General features: G+C 39.7%; 1 protein-coding gene across 1 annotated transcript; it reads right to left on the reverse strand.

Annotated features, from left to right (window-relative positions):
- Positions 1-4,829: 4,829 nt before the first annotated feature.
- Positions 4,830-11,391, reverse strand: emc7b (ER membrane protein complex subunit 7b). The gene is made up of 5 exons (XM_050057620.1): positions 11,033-11,391; positions 8,105-8,224; positions 7,832-7,970; positions 5,986-6,066; positions 4,830-5,697 (listed from the first exon to the last, which is right to left on the reverse strand). The coding sequence occupies exons 1-5, from the start codon at positions 11,263-11,265 to the stop codon at positions 5,548-5,550; spliced, it is 723 nt and encodes a 240-aa protein (XP_049913577.1). The 5' UTR covers positions 11,266-11,391; the 3' UTR covers positions 4,830-5,547.
- Between the last annotated feature and the right edge of the window lie 1,448 nt (positions 11,392-12,839).

The raw sequence follows: 12,839 nt of genomic DNA on the forward strand, positions 1-12,839 counted from the left end.
CCTAGCTTTTTAAAGGTAATTTTCTATATCTTTTTTTTTTTTTTTTTTGGTGCAATTTGTGGAACATTTTTTACCAAGTTGCTCATTGCCATTTTCCCGTGTTTCTGAAAGAATTCCCACCAATTTACTCAGGGTTCAAAGGTTGGAAAAAGGCATCTGAAAGCAACACTAGAAAAGTGATGTCACTCCAAGTTTCAAAGGCTTAATTTGGTCCAGTATGGTTTTGTTGAATGGTAAAAGCTGCTAGCTTAATTGCTAATAAGTCCAACTACAGTGCCTATAAAAAGTGTTCACCCACTGTTTTACTGTTTTACAACACTCTCAATAAAAGTACATTTCTTTGAGGCTTTTTTTTAAAACACCCCACATCAATATTAATGTATACCTTTCATGTTTGAGTGAGAACAGATCTCTTCAAAGTGACTTCAATTAATTACAGATACAAAATAAAATCCAGTGTTTGACACTTCTTTTTGGCACAGTATTCTTTGAGAATATTTCTGTAAGGCACAGTGTTTGCTTTTGCTTTACATCCACAAGTTGTTTTTGGATTAAGCGTGTGACTGGGTAGGTAAAAAAATTACATCAAAATTCTGAGTTGAATTATCAGGAAGGTGGCAGAGGGATTAGGCTAAGCTGGGCAGACGCATATTAGATTTAGTGGTAACACTTTACTTGAAGGTATCTACATATGACACTGTCATAACTATGACATGACACGGTCATGAACCTGTCATAAACATTATGTACAGGTCATAAACGTTTATGACTGCTGTCATTAAGTGTCAGTCGGTTTTTGTAATGACAAGTTGAGATTCTTTGGGTTGTCTTTGTAATGACAAGTTGACATTGTTTGGGTTGTCTTGATTATGACAACTTGGCATAAATCAAAGTGACATTACCAGATGTCTTTGTCAAAACAATAATAATCATTATGTCAACTTGTCATAAACACAAAAAGAGGTGCATTTCTTGTTAATGTCAAGTTGTCATGACAAAGACATCTTCTGGTAATGTCATCTTGGTTAATGTCAAGTTGTCATTATAAGGACATCCCAAAAAAAAATTAATGCCAACCTGTCATGACAAAGACAACTCCTGATAATGTCACTTTAGTTGCCATAATCAAGACAACCCAAACAATGTCAACTTGTCATTACAAAAACCTAATGACACTTAATGACAGCAGTCATAAACGTTAATGACATGTACATAATGTTTATGACAGGTTCATGACCGTGTCATGTCACCCTTATGTAGATACCTTCAAGTAAAGTGTTACCAATTTACTGTTTGTCCAATAATCACTGGAGTCACTTCAGGGCCGATATGGACCGGAGGAATGATTAAAGGAACTAGTGACAACATATATAATGTACGCACTGTATGAGCTTGTGATTAGTAACTGAACCTGTCCTTTAAACTACATATAATCCTCCTTTATTCTATTACTCACTTGCACTGTATATAAAGGACATGTTGTAGGCTCACACATTTCAAAGTAATTTATAGTATAACGAATATATTTCACTGATTCTGTTGGATTTTACAACTCTCGAATGATAAATGTAAATTGCTTAGTGTGTATCAGTGTTTGGTAAATGTTTGTGTTTTTTATCTCGGCTCTTGCAATCGATATCTGATCTTGTGTTCAAGGGCTAATCTGTACATTTCTGTGCATTTACAGCTGCATTAGTTTCACAGTGGTGACACGAGATTGCTTATGGATCACATCTCTGTTCTTGTCAATATTCAGATTGCTGTAAAAAACAAAAAAGCTAAAAAAAAAACATGGTATTTTGAAGCAAGTTTAAATAATGACGCCTGACTGCCACAATGTCTCTCTGATGGATGAGTGATGCTGTTGTAAATTATTGCACTTCTATGTCTCTTAATGATGTATTGTCAGATGTTATCTCCCTGAACTCTGTGCCTTTTGTTCTGCTCAGAGGCAAAAGTGTTTTGTGAATGAACCTGTGCTCATTGTCTGTGTGCAGTTTTGTGAAGGTGAGTCTATGTGTACTGATATGAACACTGAAATACAAACTCAAAGGCAGAATTCTACTTTCGTCATGAACGTTTCTACATCAAATGTGTTGAATCTGATCCGATTTGGTCTGTACCTGTACTTTTTATTTTTAAAGAAATGATGCTAATCATTACCCGCTCCAACAGCTGAGTAATAAAACTAGCGTGCCATGGATAACATGGACAAATAGCACGGGTGTTGCTAAGTGCAGAAAACAGCTCAAGACTTCCCAGAGAATTCATCAGAGGTCTGTCTGGTCCCCAGACTCCAGGTTAGTAGAGACGTTCTGCCACTTCAGTCTCATGCAACTCCAATATTAAAGTCTGATGATAGCTCTGTATTTTCTCACTGTTGACATTGTCTCCAAAAACGAGAGGCCCTAGCTGTTTAAATAAATCATTTATCATATATGCATAAAGACTTACATCTTCATATCATCATGCGTCAACTGGGCTTGGGGCTGAGAACTCAGAAATGTTGAGAGACATACGGTTTTGATTTTCTCATGGGCTTTCTTGACTACAACTATAGATATTCATGAGCCTTATCGCTCAAAGAAGCGGCCCTCAATCAGGACTCCCTAGCTGAAAGAAAGACAGAGCAGGGACCCTTTATGACATATGCTGCATGAGCCTGAGTTGCATATTAAACTGTGCCAAGAGAAACATGTAGAGTGACCTCTAGTGCCATTTATGAACATACCCTTTTTTATGGTGCATATCAAGCCTTACCATACCAAGCTATTAATATCATACTTATTGGTAAATAAATATATTTCATACATCATGTTTTAGTGTCAAGCACGTGGAAAGGGGCACTGAATAGCTCACCTGGTAAAGCAGGCCCCGCATGTACAAAGGCTGTGTCCTTGCTGCAGCAGCTTCAGGTTTGATTCGCGTGTGGACGCTACAGTGGTGTAGTAACAGTTAGCCTGTCATCACTGCCCTGACATGACATGCAGCAAAGGGACATAGGTTGGAATTGAACCCACGGCTGCTGTGGCAAGGACGAGGCTTTTGTACATGGGGCGCCTGCTCAACCAGGTGAGCTAATGGATGCCCCAAAAGGCCAATTTATCTTTGATCATATTTTCGACTGCCAGATTTAAAATTTTTGAAAAACAAAAACAAAAAAAGGTCATGGCCACAGAGTACCTGACAGTGATTTGTTCAGTTAAATCTAATGACCCATCAGTACAGTGTGCAGATCTCTTGCCTGACCTCTGCCTACAGCACTCATGACCAAAATCTGGCCTGAGAACCAATTTGTAACAGCCCCCTGCTTGACATTTTTAAAATATATGTGTATATATGTATAGATGTGGCCCACCACACAATATTGGCTAATCAAGCAAGATCATTAACCATTTCTTTCCTTCACAATAGCAGGGCTACCATACAGTTTGTGGATATGAAACAGTTTGCTTGTTTCTTTTGTCATTTTTTTTATAAGCCATTTGATGAAAGAAGCAGCTGACCCCCAGGTATTTTCACATTAGCTTAAGTCTGGACACCCCTGGCCAACAGTTTGTTTTTGAAACCAGCCCTTAGAGGTCCTTAGATCGTGTGATTTAAAAGATTTTTGAAGGCCTGAAAAGGTGACTCATTTTCTGTCTTTCTTATCCCTTTAAATCATCTTGTAACCACACACCCCCCTCTTCCACCAAAATTAGCTCTGGTTCTTGAGCTGGGTCTGTTCAGGAGTCCTGGAACCTTGGAGCTACCTAGTCAGCCAGCCCGCTTTCACACTAGTTTTGCATGGGACCACAGCAATAACAGATGCCTCATTAATGGGGGGCACTGCATAATGTACAGAGGAAGTAGTGTAATGGAAGTAACGGAAGAAGCTTTTGTTCTGTTGTTACAGATATTTGTTTTTATCCAAAAAACAAGCATGGACCAATGTTATTGATAAGAAGACACTGAAGACTATTACGAGCAAGACTGGTTCACACTTCAGGCCAAGGAAAATCTGCTATTTTTTTGGTTCCAGTTGGCAACCAACTTTTCAGGTTCTAAATGAATGTATTTTTTTGTCAAAATGATCAGACGATTCAAAATTAGGTGCGTGGACTGGGACCCCAGGGTTGGGAGCCATTGCCTTAAAGGTCTAGGATTCAGGGGCATCTAGCAGTGATGTTACCAACTGAAACTTCTCCCACGTGCCAAGCCTTTAGTAGAACTACAGAGGTAAACGCAAAAACCTGAATGGCACGATCTAGAGCCAGTGTTTGGTTTGTCCATTCTGGGCATGAAAGAGGATCTGCTCCATATGAAGATGTAAACGGCTCGTTCTAAGGTACCGAAAATCTGATTCTAAGTTTTAGGTGATTATAAACAAATAAATACATAGTTATAAATATTACATACAGTTTCTGTACATAGATACCCCTAAATCCTACAAACAGGACCTTTAAAGCATAAAAGCTCATTCTTGACCTTAGACATGGTGGATTAAAAATAAACCCATCTTAATTTCGATTTAGTGGCCTTTCCCTAAGATTTCAACCATACTACACCGTCTTCATCATAATGGAGTTTGCTTAGTCGTCATAGAGATGTATCTGTTGACGTGTGAGCTCTTTTAGGACTAATCAGTGTTAAAACATTTACACCAAAATCATATCAGCTCCTGAGCTCATATGGCAATAGATCCATCTCCATGACAACCCTTTTCAGATAAGGACAACGTGATATGACTGAAAAGTGGACCTTAATTAAATAGTCATTTGTCATTATATCCGTCCTATCAGCTACTATGAGTGACTCATCATAAACTGAGGACATTTATCACAAACACATTTTATTATGACTTTAATAAGGACTTTAAAGGTCCGCTTTATTAAAAGTTACACTCGAGAGATCTCAAAAGCAACCACACAGCTCTATCATCCTTTGAACTGCCCATCATGACCATTTTAATTTATACACCTTAGGCACGTAATGTACAGTATGTGAACTCTGGCCGTACAGTATGTCACACAGTAATTCAGAAAATTAGAAGGCCATGTGTTCACTCTCAAAAAAATAAGATGGTCTGAAATAAAAACACTGTTGTTATATACCATTGCAATTTATTTATCTAGGCTTTTAAATAAGAATTTATCACTCTTAAAATTCAATTTATCTTCATTCACAGTCATGACTGAAAAAAACAAAAACAAGAAAATCTCTGTATATATGTTCTCTTTCGGGTAGTGGAATTAGCAGCAGTGGAAAAATGAACACCGGAGGGTTAGCACAGAAAAGATTAGTGAGTAGTTGAGCGACATGTAGAAAGTATAGAGCAAATGAAGGTTTCGCAGGGTTTAAGAAATTTCTATCAGTGCAGTATGAAGAAAAAAAAAACTTTTTTTTCTCAGTTTCCAATAGCATATTAGAAATCAAGATGTGCTTAAAACATCTAATAATAAAGAAGACTGTACAATAGACCCAGTGGGGAAAAATGACACTTTAAAATCTTGCTTCCATGGCATAACTTGAGCTATTTTTAGGCAGATTGAGGGGACATGTACAGTACTACCTCCTCTTGGCAGCTGGCCTGGTGCCCTTGCTGCTGCTGCCTGCCTTGCTGGAGCCCTTGGAGCCGGAGAAGAGCTTGGTCATGAGCTCGGAGACGTCTGGAAGCTCGGGGTTGGGGTTCAGCATGTTCATGGACTGCTCCATTTCCTGTGAAGACAGTGGTGAAATGAAAACTGGAGGCTGGGGAGGGACTCTGGACATTCTTAGGTTTTAAAAATCTATAACACAAGCAATGAGTTATGATATGTATACCCTTCAAGGTAAGGCAAGGACGGGGCATCAGGAGTTTAATGCAAGTATTCCTTTGACTACTGACATTACAAACTCTGTTCTTTCAGGAGCTAGCACTATCTTGTGTCAATTAATACATCCTCATTGACCTGATCAGAATTCCTCCAATACAGTGCATGCTGAACTCAATTAAGGATTCTTTACCTTTCTCATCTCTGGGTCATTGGTGTTGACGACCTTGGGCAGCAGAACAATGATCAGCAGAGGCAGAACCATCATCATCACCTGCAGGAGCAACGAAGACAAGAAATGTAAATGTACAATATGTCATTTTCACATAAGATGGAGCAATGCCGCTGTTGCAGTTAAAGATTCCTTCAATGTTCATTTTTCAGGAGGTTTTTACCAGGAGCCAAATTATCTGCAGAGGTCTCTTCCTCTCCAAAACATATTGAACAGGTTATCAAAACCAGTGAAAACACTGAATAAAGTAGTTTCATGTTACAAATCAGGGTTTTTCCAATGCTGTTTGGCATGGCACAGGCTGGAGCCAAGCTGCTGCCAATGTTTGCCCAGCTTGTTTCTCTAACAACTTAAATCCAGATGTCCAATCACTAAAATCCTCCATCTGTTGAAAACATATCGTTAAAAATGACCAAGATCTAAAAAGTGTATTGTAAAGATGTGGCTTAAAAGTGGATAAAAAGGCAGCTTCTGGCAGACAACCACAAACCTCATGCAAGTGCAAAGGGGATATGACACCACTGAGAGGTGATGGCACGGACCATGTCCTTAATAAAATTACAGGTTTCTCAGGGTTTTGAACATTGTTGGAAACATTTAGGATATGTAGTATACAACTCAACAAAATATATAACACTGATCTGGTCATTCTAAAGCCCAGTTCAGACCAAAGATTCCCAATGAGATGAGTTGAGACGTTCGACTACTTGCAATGCACCGTTCTGCAATGTTCTAAAAACCTGCTGGTTCACACCAATGCAACTAGATGAGATGGTGTATCATCTCTATGCAACAACTCTCTGTACTTCTGTTCTGATTTCCAGCTTTTCGGGCTTATTTTGTGGCTGAATATAATTTGTAGTTTCTTAAAATATGAATGATGATAGTGATAGTGAGATACTGGCTACAGCTGCATTCTGTAGTAGTGATGAAATTGCGAAAAACAGAAACAAAATGAGCATCAGATGGACTGTATTCATAGTAAATATGCCACAATGATATAAATAAGCAGCGCCAATTAATCAGTCAACGGCGAGCAACAGCAGACGACACTGCCGCACCGTGAGGACATCAACAGAGGGCTCGATGGGGGCGGAGCATGCTGTCTGCAGTCATTTTGACTTGACCAGTGGGCTTCACTACAGGCTGATTGGCTGTTTAAACAGGTGACGTGCTTTAGATCTAAAACTAGCCGCCAGCGATTTGACCAGCTGAGTTGCAGGTGACACCAATCAGCTGGCTTGAGTCGAGCTCAGACCGGCCAGTTCACACTGCTGCAACTTGTCTCCGCAACGTTCTAAAACTGTTTCATCTTGTCGCGAATCTTTGGACTGAACTGGGCTTTAGACATTTAATGCAGAAAATTACAAACTACATCTTTAAACAAAAGGGCCAGAAACACAAGAAATATATTTTCCCCTGGCATACAGTGTGTATGGAGAGGTCTGAACAATGGGCGTGTCTAATACGGAGAATAAATTCTGGGCAACAGCAACTGCACAGGATCGGGGCAGTTTGGTTTAACTACTTAAATAGACTTTAATGACCATCGTTCTTGTGTAAAAGCAGATTTCACATTTCCTTCTGTTTGGTAATCAGGCGATGGGGGTAACAGGCTAGTTTCCGTTGAGGCAAGGTAATGATACACTGAGCACAGAAAACTGATTAATCTGTCCCTGCATTTCTTCGCTAAAATCATTCTAAACTAACCTCAATCTAAACTCATGTGACCTGTTGGAAACCTCTCTACACGCTGAGGGTATATTGCATTGGATATATTCAGTGCAACATCATCTTTAGTTTTTACCATTGGGTTCATGAGGAAGTCTGTCCAGCCCCAGGTTTCTCTCTTCATGAAGTAGGTGTGAGGACCGTTAGCCCTGATCTGAAGAGGATATGGCTGGCGAATGACTTCTGACGTCTTGATGTAGTTTACTAGACGTGCCCTGTGAAATGACACATGGTTACTTCAGTGTTAGGGTTAGAGCTACCTTCATAAATTGTGCTATACAAGGCTGATGCAAGCAACATGCATCATCTGTGTGTGCCTTTTATGCCTCTCACTATAGTAACGTCTTACCTCATTTTGCCCTTGGATGTGATATCAACACGTACTGGCTCAAATCTGTAGGTTGGAGTGACGACTTCCACAACATAGGATCCTGAGGGGACGTCATTCACAGCAAAACTTCCATCAGTTCTGCAACAGGAGAATGTAACATGGATTGGATTTCATTAACACTGTACATGCATACAGTTTATTAGGGTTTTGGGGAGAGAGAAGTGCTGAATCAACAATACTGACATTTTGGCTGTAGTTGTTGAATTAAAGTGCTTGCAGTCAATGCCAAAATTAAGGACATATGTGCATAAAAAGCAGGAGTTTGGCCCTGAACCATATGTAACACTTAGTTTATCTAGAAGCCAAAGATTTTTAGCTGCACGTGAGAGAGCCGGTCCTCTGGCCACTGAGGTCAAGTGATTCAACAGTATTCAGGAAGAAAACAAAACGTGTGAGTTGCTGGATTTGGGTGAAGTGGAAAGTGAGTCCCATTTTCTTTTTAACTGTACAAGCTATGATGTGTTAGGAGAGTTAATGTTCCGTAAATTCCTGGAAAAGGTGGCAAGATAGATTACTTTGATTTTTCAGCGCTACACAGTAAATGTCTCTGTGAGTGATCCATGAACACTGTTGTACTCAATGATGATTTGATCATGCAGGATGCTTTTATTGCTGTGCTTCATTTTTCTCTCTGTTTAAAAATATGTGCACTGACCTCTGGCCCTGGCTTGTTTGATTTTATGGTGTCTTGTAAGCCAATGCAGGCTGGGCATAATTATTTGCATGACACAACAGTAAAAATCATTCATTAATTCATGCATTACAGTGTGTGTCCCTTGTCTATCTCATTTATATCAATAAGGGTAGAGTTAATATATATATATAGTTAATATTTTTTCTCAGTTTAAGGGCTCATTTATGCTCAACGTTAAATACGGATCCGGATACGGACGGAGCCTTCTGTCCGTGCTCCGCGTTCATTTCGTCCGTATTTCTGCACGTTTCCATAAAGCTTACAGATACGGGCCAAACGGAGCAGTACCACCGGGAACCGTGGGGGCAGTGTTGCTGTCACTACCTGATACATAGCTCTAGTGAGACACGAAGAAGAGATAACAATTCAATTTCTCTCATCGGCAGTACTAGAGAAAAGAATTCTCCGTCCTCTAGCCGCGATGTATTTAACGGCCTCACCGACCGCCGCCTCCTACAACACTGCCTCTGTTTTTGTCTTTTAAGCAAGAGGTACATTATCAATATCTCCTCCACAGTCGCCATGTTTGTTTTTGAGTTTGTTGCTGTCATAAACTTTTGATGCTGGGCTGCCTCCTGGTGGATATATTGGTTAACATCCATGCCAACGTAAAGGGCGCATGGAAGTATGTGGGCAGTGACGGTAACATCGTTTGAAACGGACGTATACATTTTCGTACGTAAAGGGAGCATAAATGAGCCCTTACACAATATAACTGCGCTACTTTGAGATGGGAGTACATAATAAACCAGCAATTGAGCATGTTTTATCTTGGTTAAATGTTGAGGCTCTGCCTTTAGAGAGAGGATAACCATCCTAAAAACCACTGTCAACTCCAAAGTAGAACATCTGCATCCACATAGTTACACCATGATAGAGAGAATTGTTAACAACTTTGCTATAACAATGTTGGGAGACTGCGGTTAGTTGGCACACTTTTCACCCTCTGCTCTATTTCCCTGGCACAATGTATGTAAGAATATTCTAGCCAGCAGAAAATAAAAGGTTAAAGTCTCAGCTATAAATACACATGTTTTAATGTACAAAAGTGTTTTCCAAAATTAGGTGATTTGAAGTTAAAATCATGTCGTGCATTTCTGCCAACCAGCTCCATCACAGGTTTGGTTGGCACAATGTTAAAATGCTGTAGTTACACAAATAAATAAATTAGCGACCAATAGAAACAATGTGAACATTTAATTTAAACAATATTACCAAATGATACCAATTGACTACCAAGATAAATGTTGCTTTAGACTTTCAAAATAGTTTTAATCTCTCTAATTACAGTCACAGTTACAACTGTTAACTTTACACTTGGTTGGCAAATGTGCCAAAAATAACTGCTCTCATATTTGATCCAACTTGGTGACAAAACTCTAAGCCAGACTTTCACATCTTAAATCAAAGTGTAGTCTAGCTGCTCTGTCTACTAACTCAAAGTAACACAATACCAGTATATCTGTCTATATCTGTATAACTGTTTCATAATAAGGTTTGTCGACAGATCACTAGTTTACCTTTGATACTATAAAACTGAAATGCCACCCTCCCCGACCAGAACTTTGAGATGTTTTGACATAGGTCAACAAAGCAAATATTTTTATGTTATATTTTAGTTTCTGTGACCTTCAAAGGAGCAGACACTGTGTGCCAACCAACCCCAGTCTCCCCTATCACCTTACAATGTGATACATGTGCCCCATCATGGCAGATACACACAGTAAACCTTAAAGAAGGAAATTGTCAATTAAGAAATAAGTCACACGGTGTATTTGTATGATGGTTTGTGGGAAACCATTGATTTGAAAGCACTACCAGCTTTATCTCAGTGTTTGTCAGACTGCACCAACACACTTCTCTCGTGGCTCTGGTTTGTTATGGTTACAGCTACAGAGAGACAGAGAGGCCTGGCTGAGCTCATCATGAAATTAGCTATTGAGCTCATTGACAGTAAGGTAATAATAAAGTATGCGTGTTGCTGTCCGGGTTGGCACAGTTACACCCACAATTATCCAGCTGTAGATTAGTTAGGACAGTATGGACCTACCATCTGCCGACCGCAGCTGCCGTGCGGTTACCAGCAGGAGCACGTCAGCCAACCGTTGAGGCTAGCTCGGCTATGCTAATGCTAACTAGCCAACAGCTAAGAGGCTAGCTAGCTAGCAGGTATAACTGTGGCTATTTCTTACCTCAAAAATCCCACGTACTCTTCACCTTCCACTAGTATTCTAGCCGAGGAGACCCAGTCCTGTGTTTTAACCCCGGGGACTATCGCTCTTCCCTCGATTTTGAACCGATCACCGTTCGGCTGTGTCGGTACACCTGCGCCAGGCCCCGTTTCCATGTCGGTGAAACACCACGCCACGACGACCGCAGCCTGCAGCAACAGCCATAACAGCGGTATTCTTTCTCTGCTCAACATGTTGTCTAACTGTGTTAAATTAAAATGAGCTGTAAATGTACGCGCGTCAACATGTATTCAGGAGAAGCTTGGAGAAGGAGCGGAACACTCGGCGAATCAGCTGTGTCGCTGCGGAAAGTGACGTCACTTGAAAAAACTTTATTGCACAAACTGACATTTACACGTCGATGACGTCTCGTGCAGTATTTTTTTTTTTGGTTGAAATTAACATAATACACAAATTTTAAAGATGCCAGTTGTATGTGTCATACTATATTTTGAATTTTCTTTTAGTCTATAAATTATTTTCCTAAAATTAAAAAAAATATCCATTAACTCTTTCAGGACTTTTCATTACTGCTACTTATTTGATAAACTCCCAAAAGCGGCCTCTAATAGAGTACATTTTTAAAAATTAAAATAGCATTTTTTATCTATTATATTTATTTTGTCTCCTTAACTATTCTTGTCCTATTTTCTTTAACAATTGTGCCTTCCTTTACCCTGTTAAACACCTGTCTTATGATAGATAGAAGATTGGAACTTCTTTTGATCACGTGATTAAGTTTTAACAAAAAACAAGTGCACTACACACACACACACACACACACACACACACACACACACACACACACACACACACACACACACCTGAAAAACCAGTCTGGCCACTTTCAATGGCTTAAGTAACATAGCAAGATTATAAGGGCAATTATGTATGTTTACTTTACCCACATTTGTTTCATCAACTGTTTTCTCAAAATGTGTCCTAATGTCTAAAGAAATCTGTCTGAGCCATACTTAAGATTATATCTCCTGCCAGTGGCGTCAGGTAGTTACAAGGGGCCCCGGTGCATGCGATCATGCACGTCTACTCCTCACATGATCAGAGACTTGACATTGGATAACATCAACATACATATTACCCAGCAATCATCATTACATATCTTTATGTAACAACAAAACTAAAGAAACTAAGAAATTCTTAATATAACCATTTTAATTTTTTATTTAGGCTATAGTTAAAGAATCAGCATGGAATTTTGTTATAGACGCTACTGACTATTGACAGAGATGGGTTTGCCTTTTTCAAGGGCATATACACTCACCGGCCACTTTATAAGTTACACCTGTTTAACTGCTCCTTAATGCAAATAGCTAATCAGCCAATCACATGGCAAAAACTCAGTGCATTTACGCATGTAGACATGGTCAAGACAACCTGCAGAAGTTGAAACTTAGCATCAGAATGGGGAAGAAAGGTGATTTAAGGGACTCTGAACGTGGCATGGTTGTTGGTGCCAGTATTTTAGAAACTGCTGATCCACTGGGATTTTCACACAAAACCATCTCTAGGGTTTACAGAGGATGGTCCAAAAAAGAGAAAACATCCAGTGAGCAGCAGGTGAAAATGCCTTGTTGATGCCAGAGGTCAGAGGAGAATGGCCAGACTGGTTCAAGATGATAGAAAGGCAACAGTAACTCAAATAACCACTCGTTACAACCAAGGTATGCAGAAGACCATCTCTGAACCAACAACACGTGGAACCTTGAAGCAGATGGGCTACAGCAGCAGAAGACCACACCAGGTGCCA

The sequence above is a fragment of the Epinephelus moara genome, chromosome 12 (assembly GCF_006386435.1).
Source record: "Epinephelus moara isolate mb chromosome 12, YSFRI_EMoa_1.0, whole genome shotgun sequence".
NCBI classification, from domain to species: Eukaryota; Metazoa; Chordata; class Actinopteri; order Perciformes; family Serranidae; genus Epinephelus; species Epinephelus moara.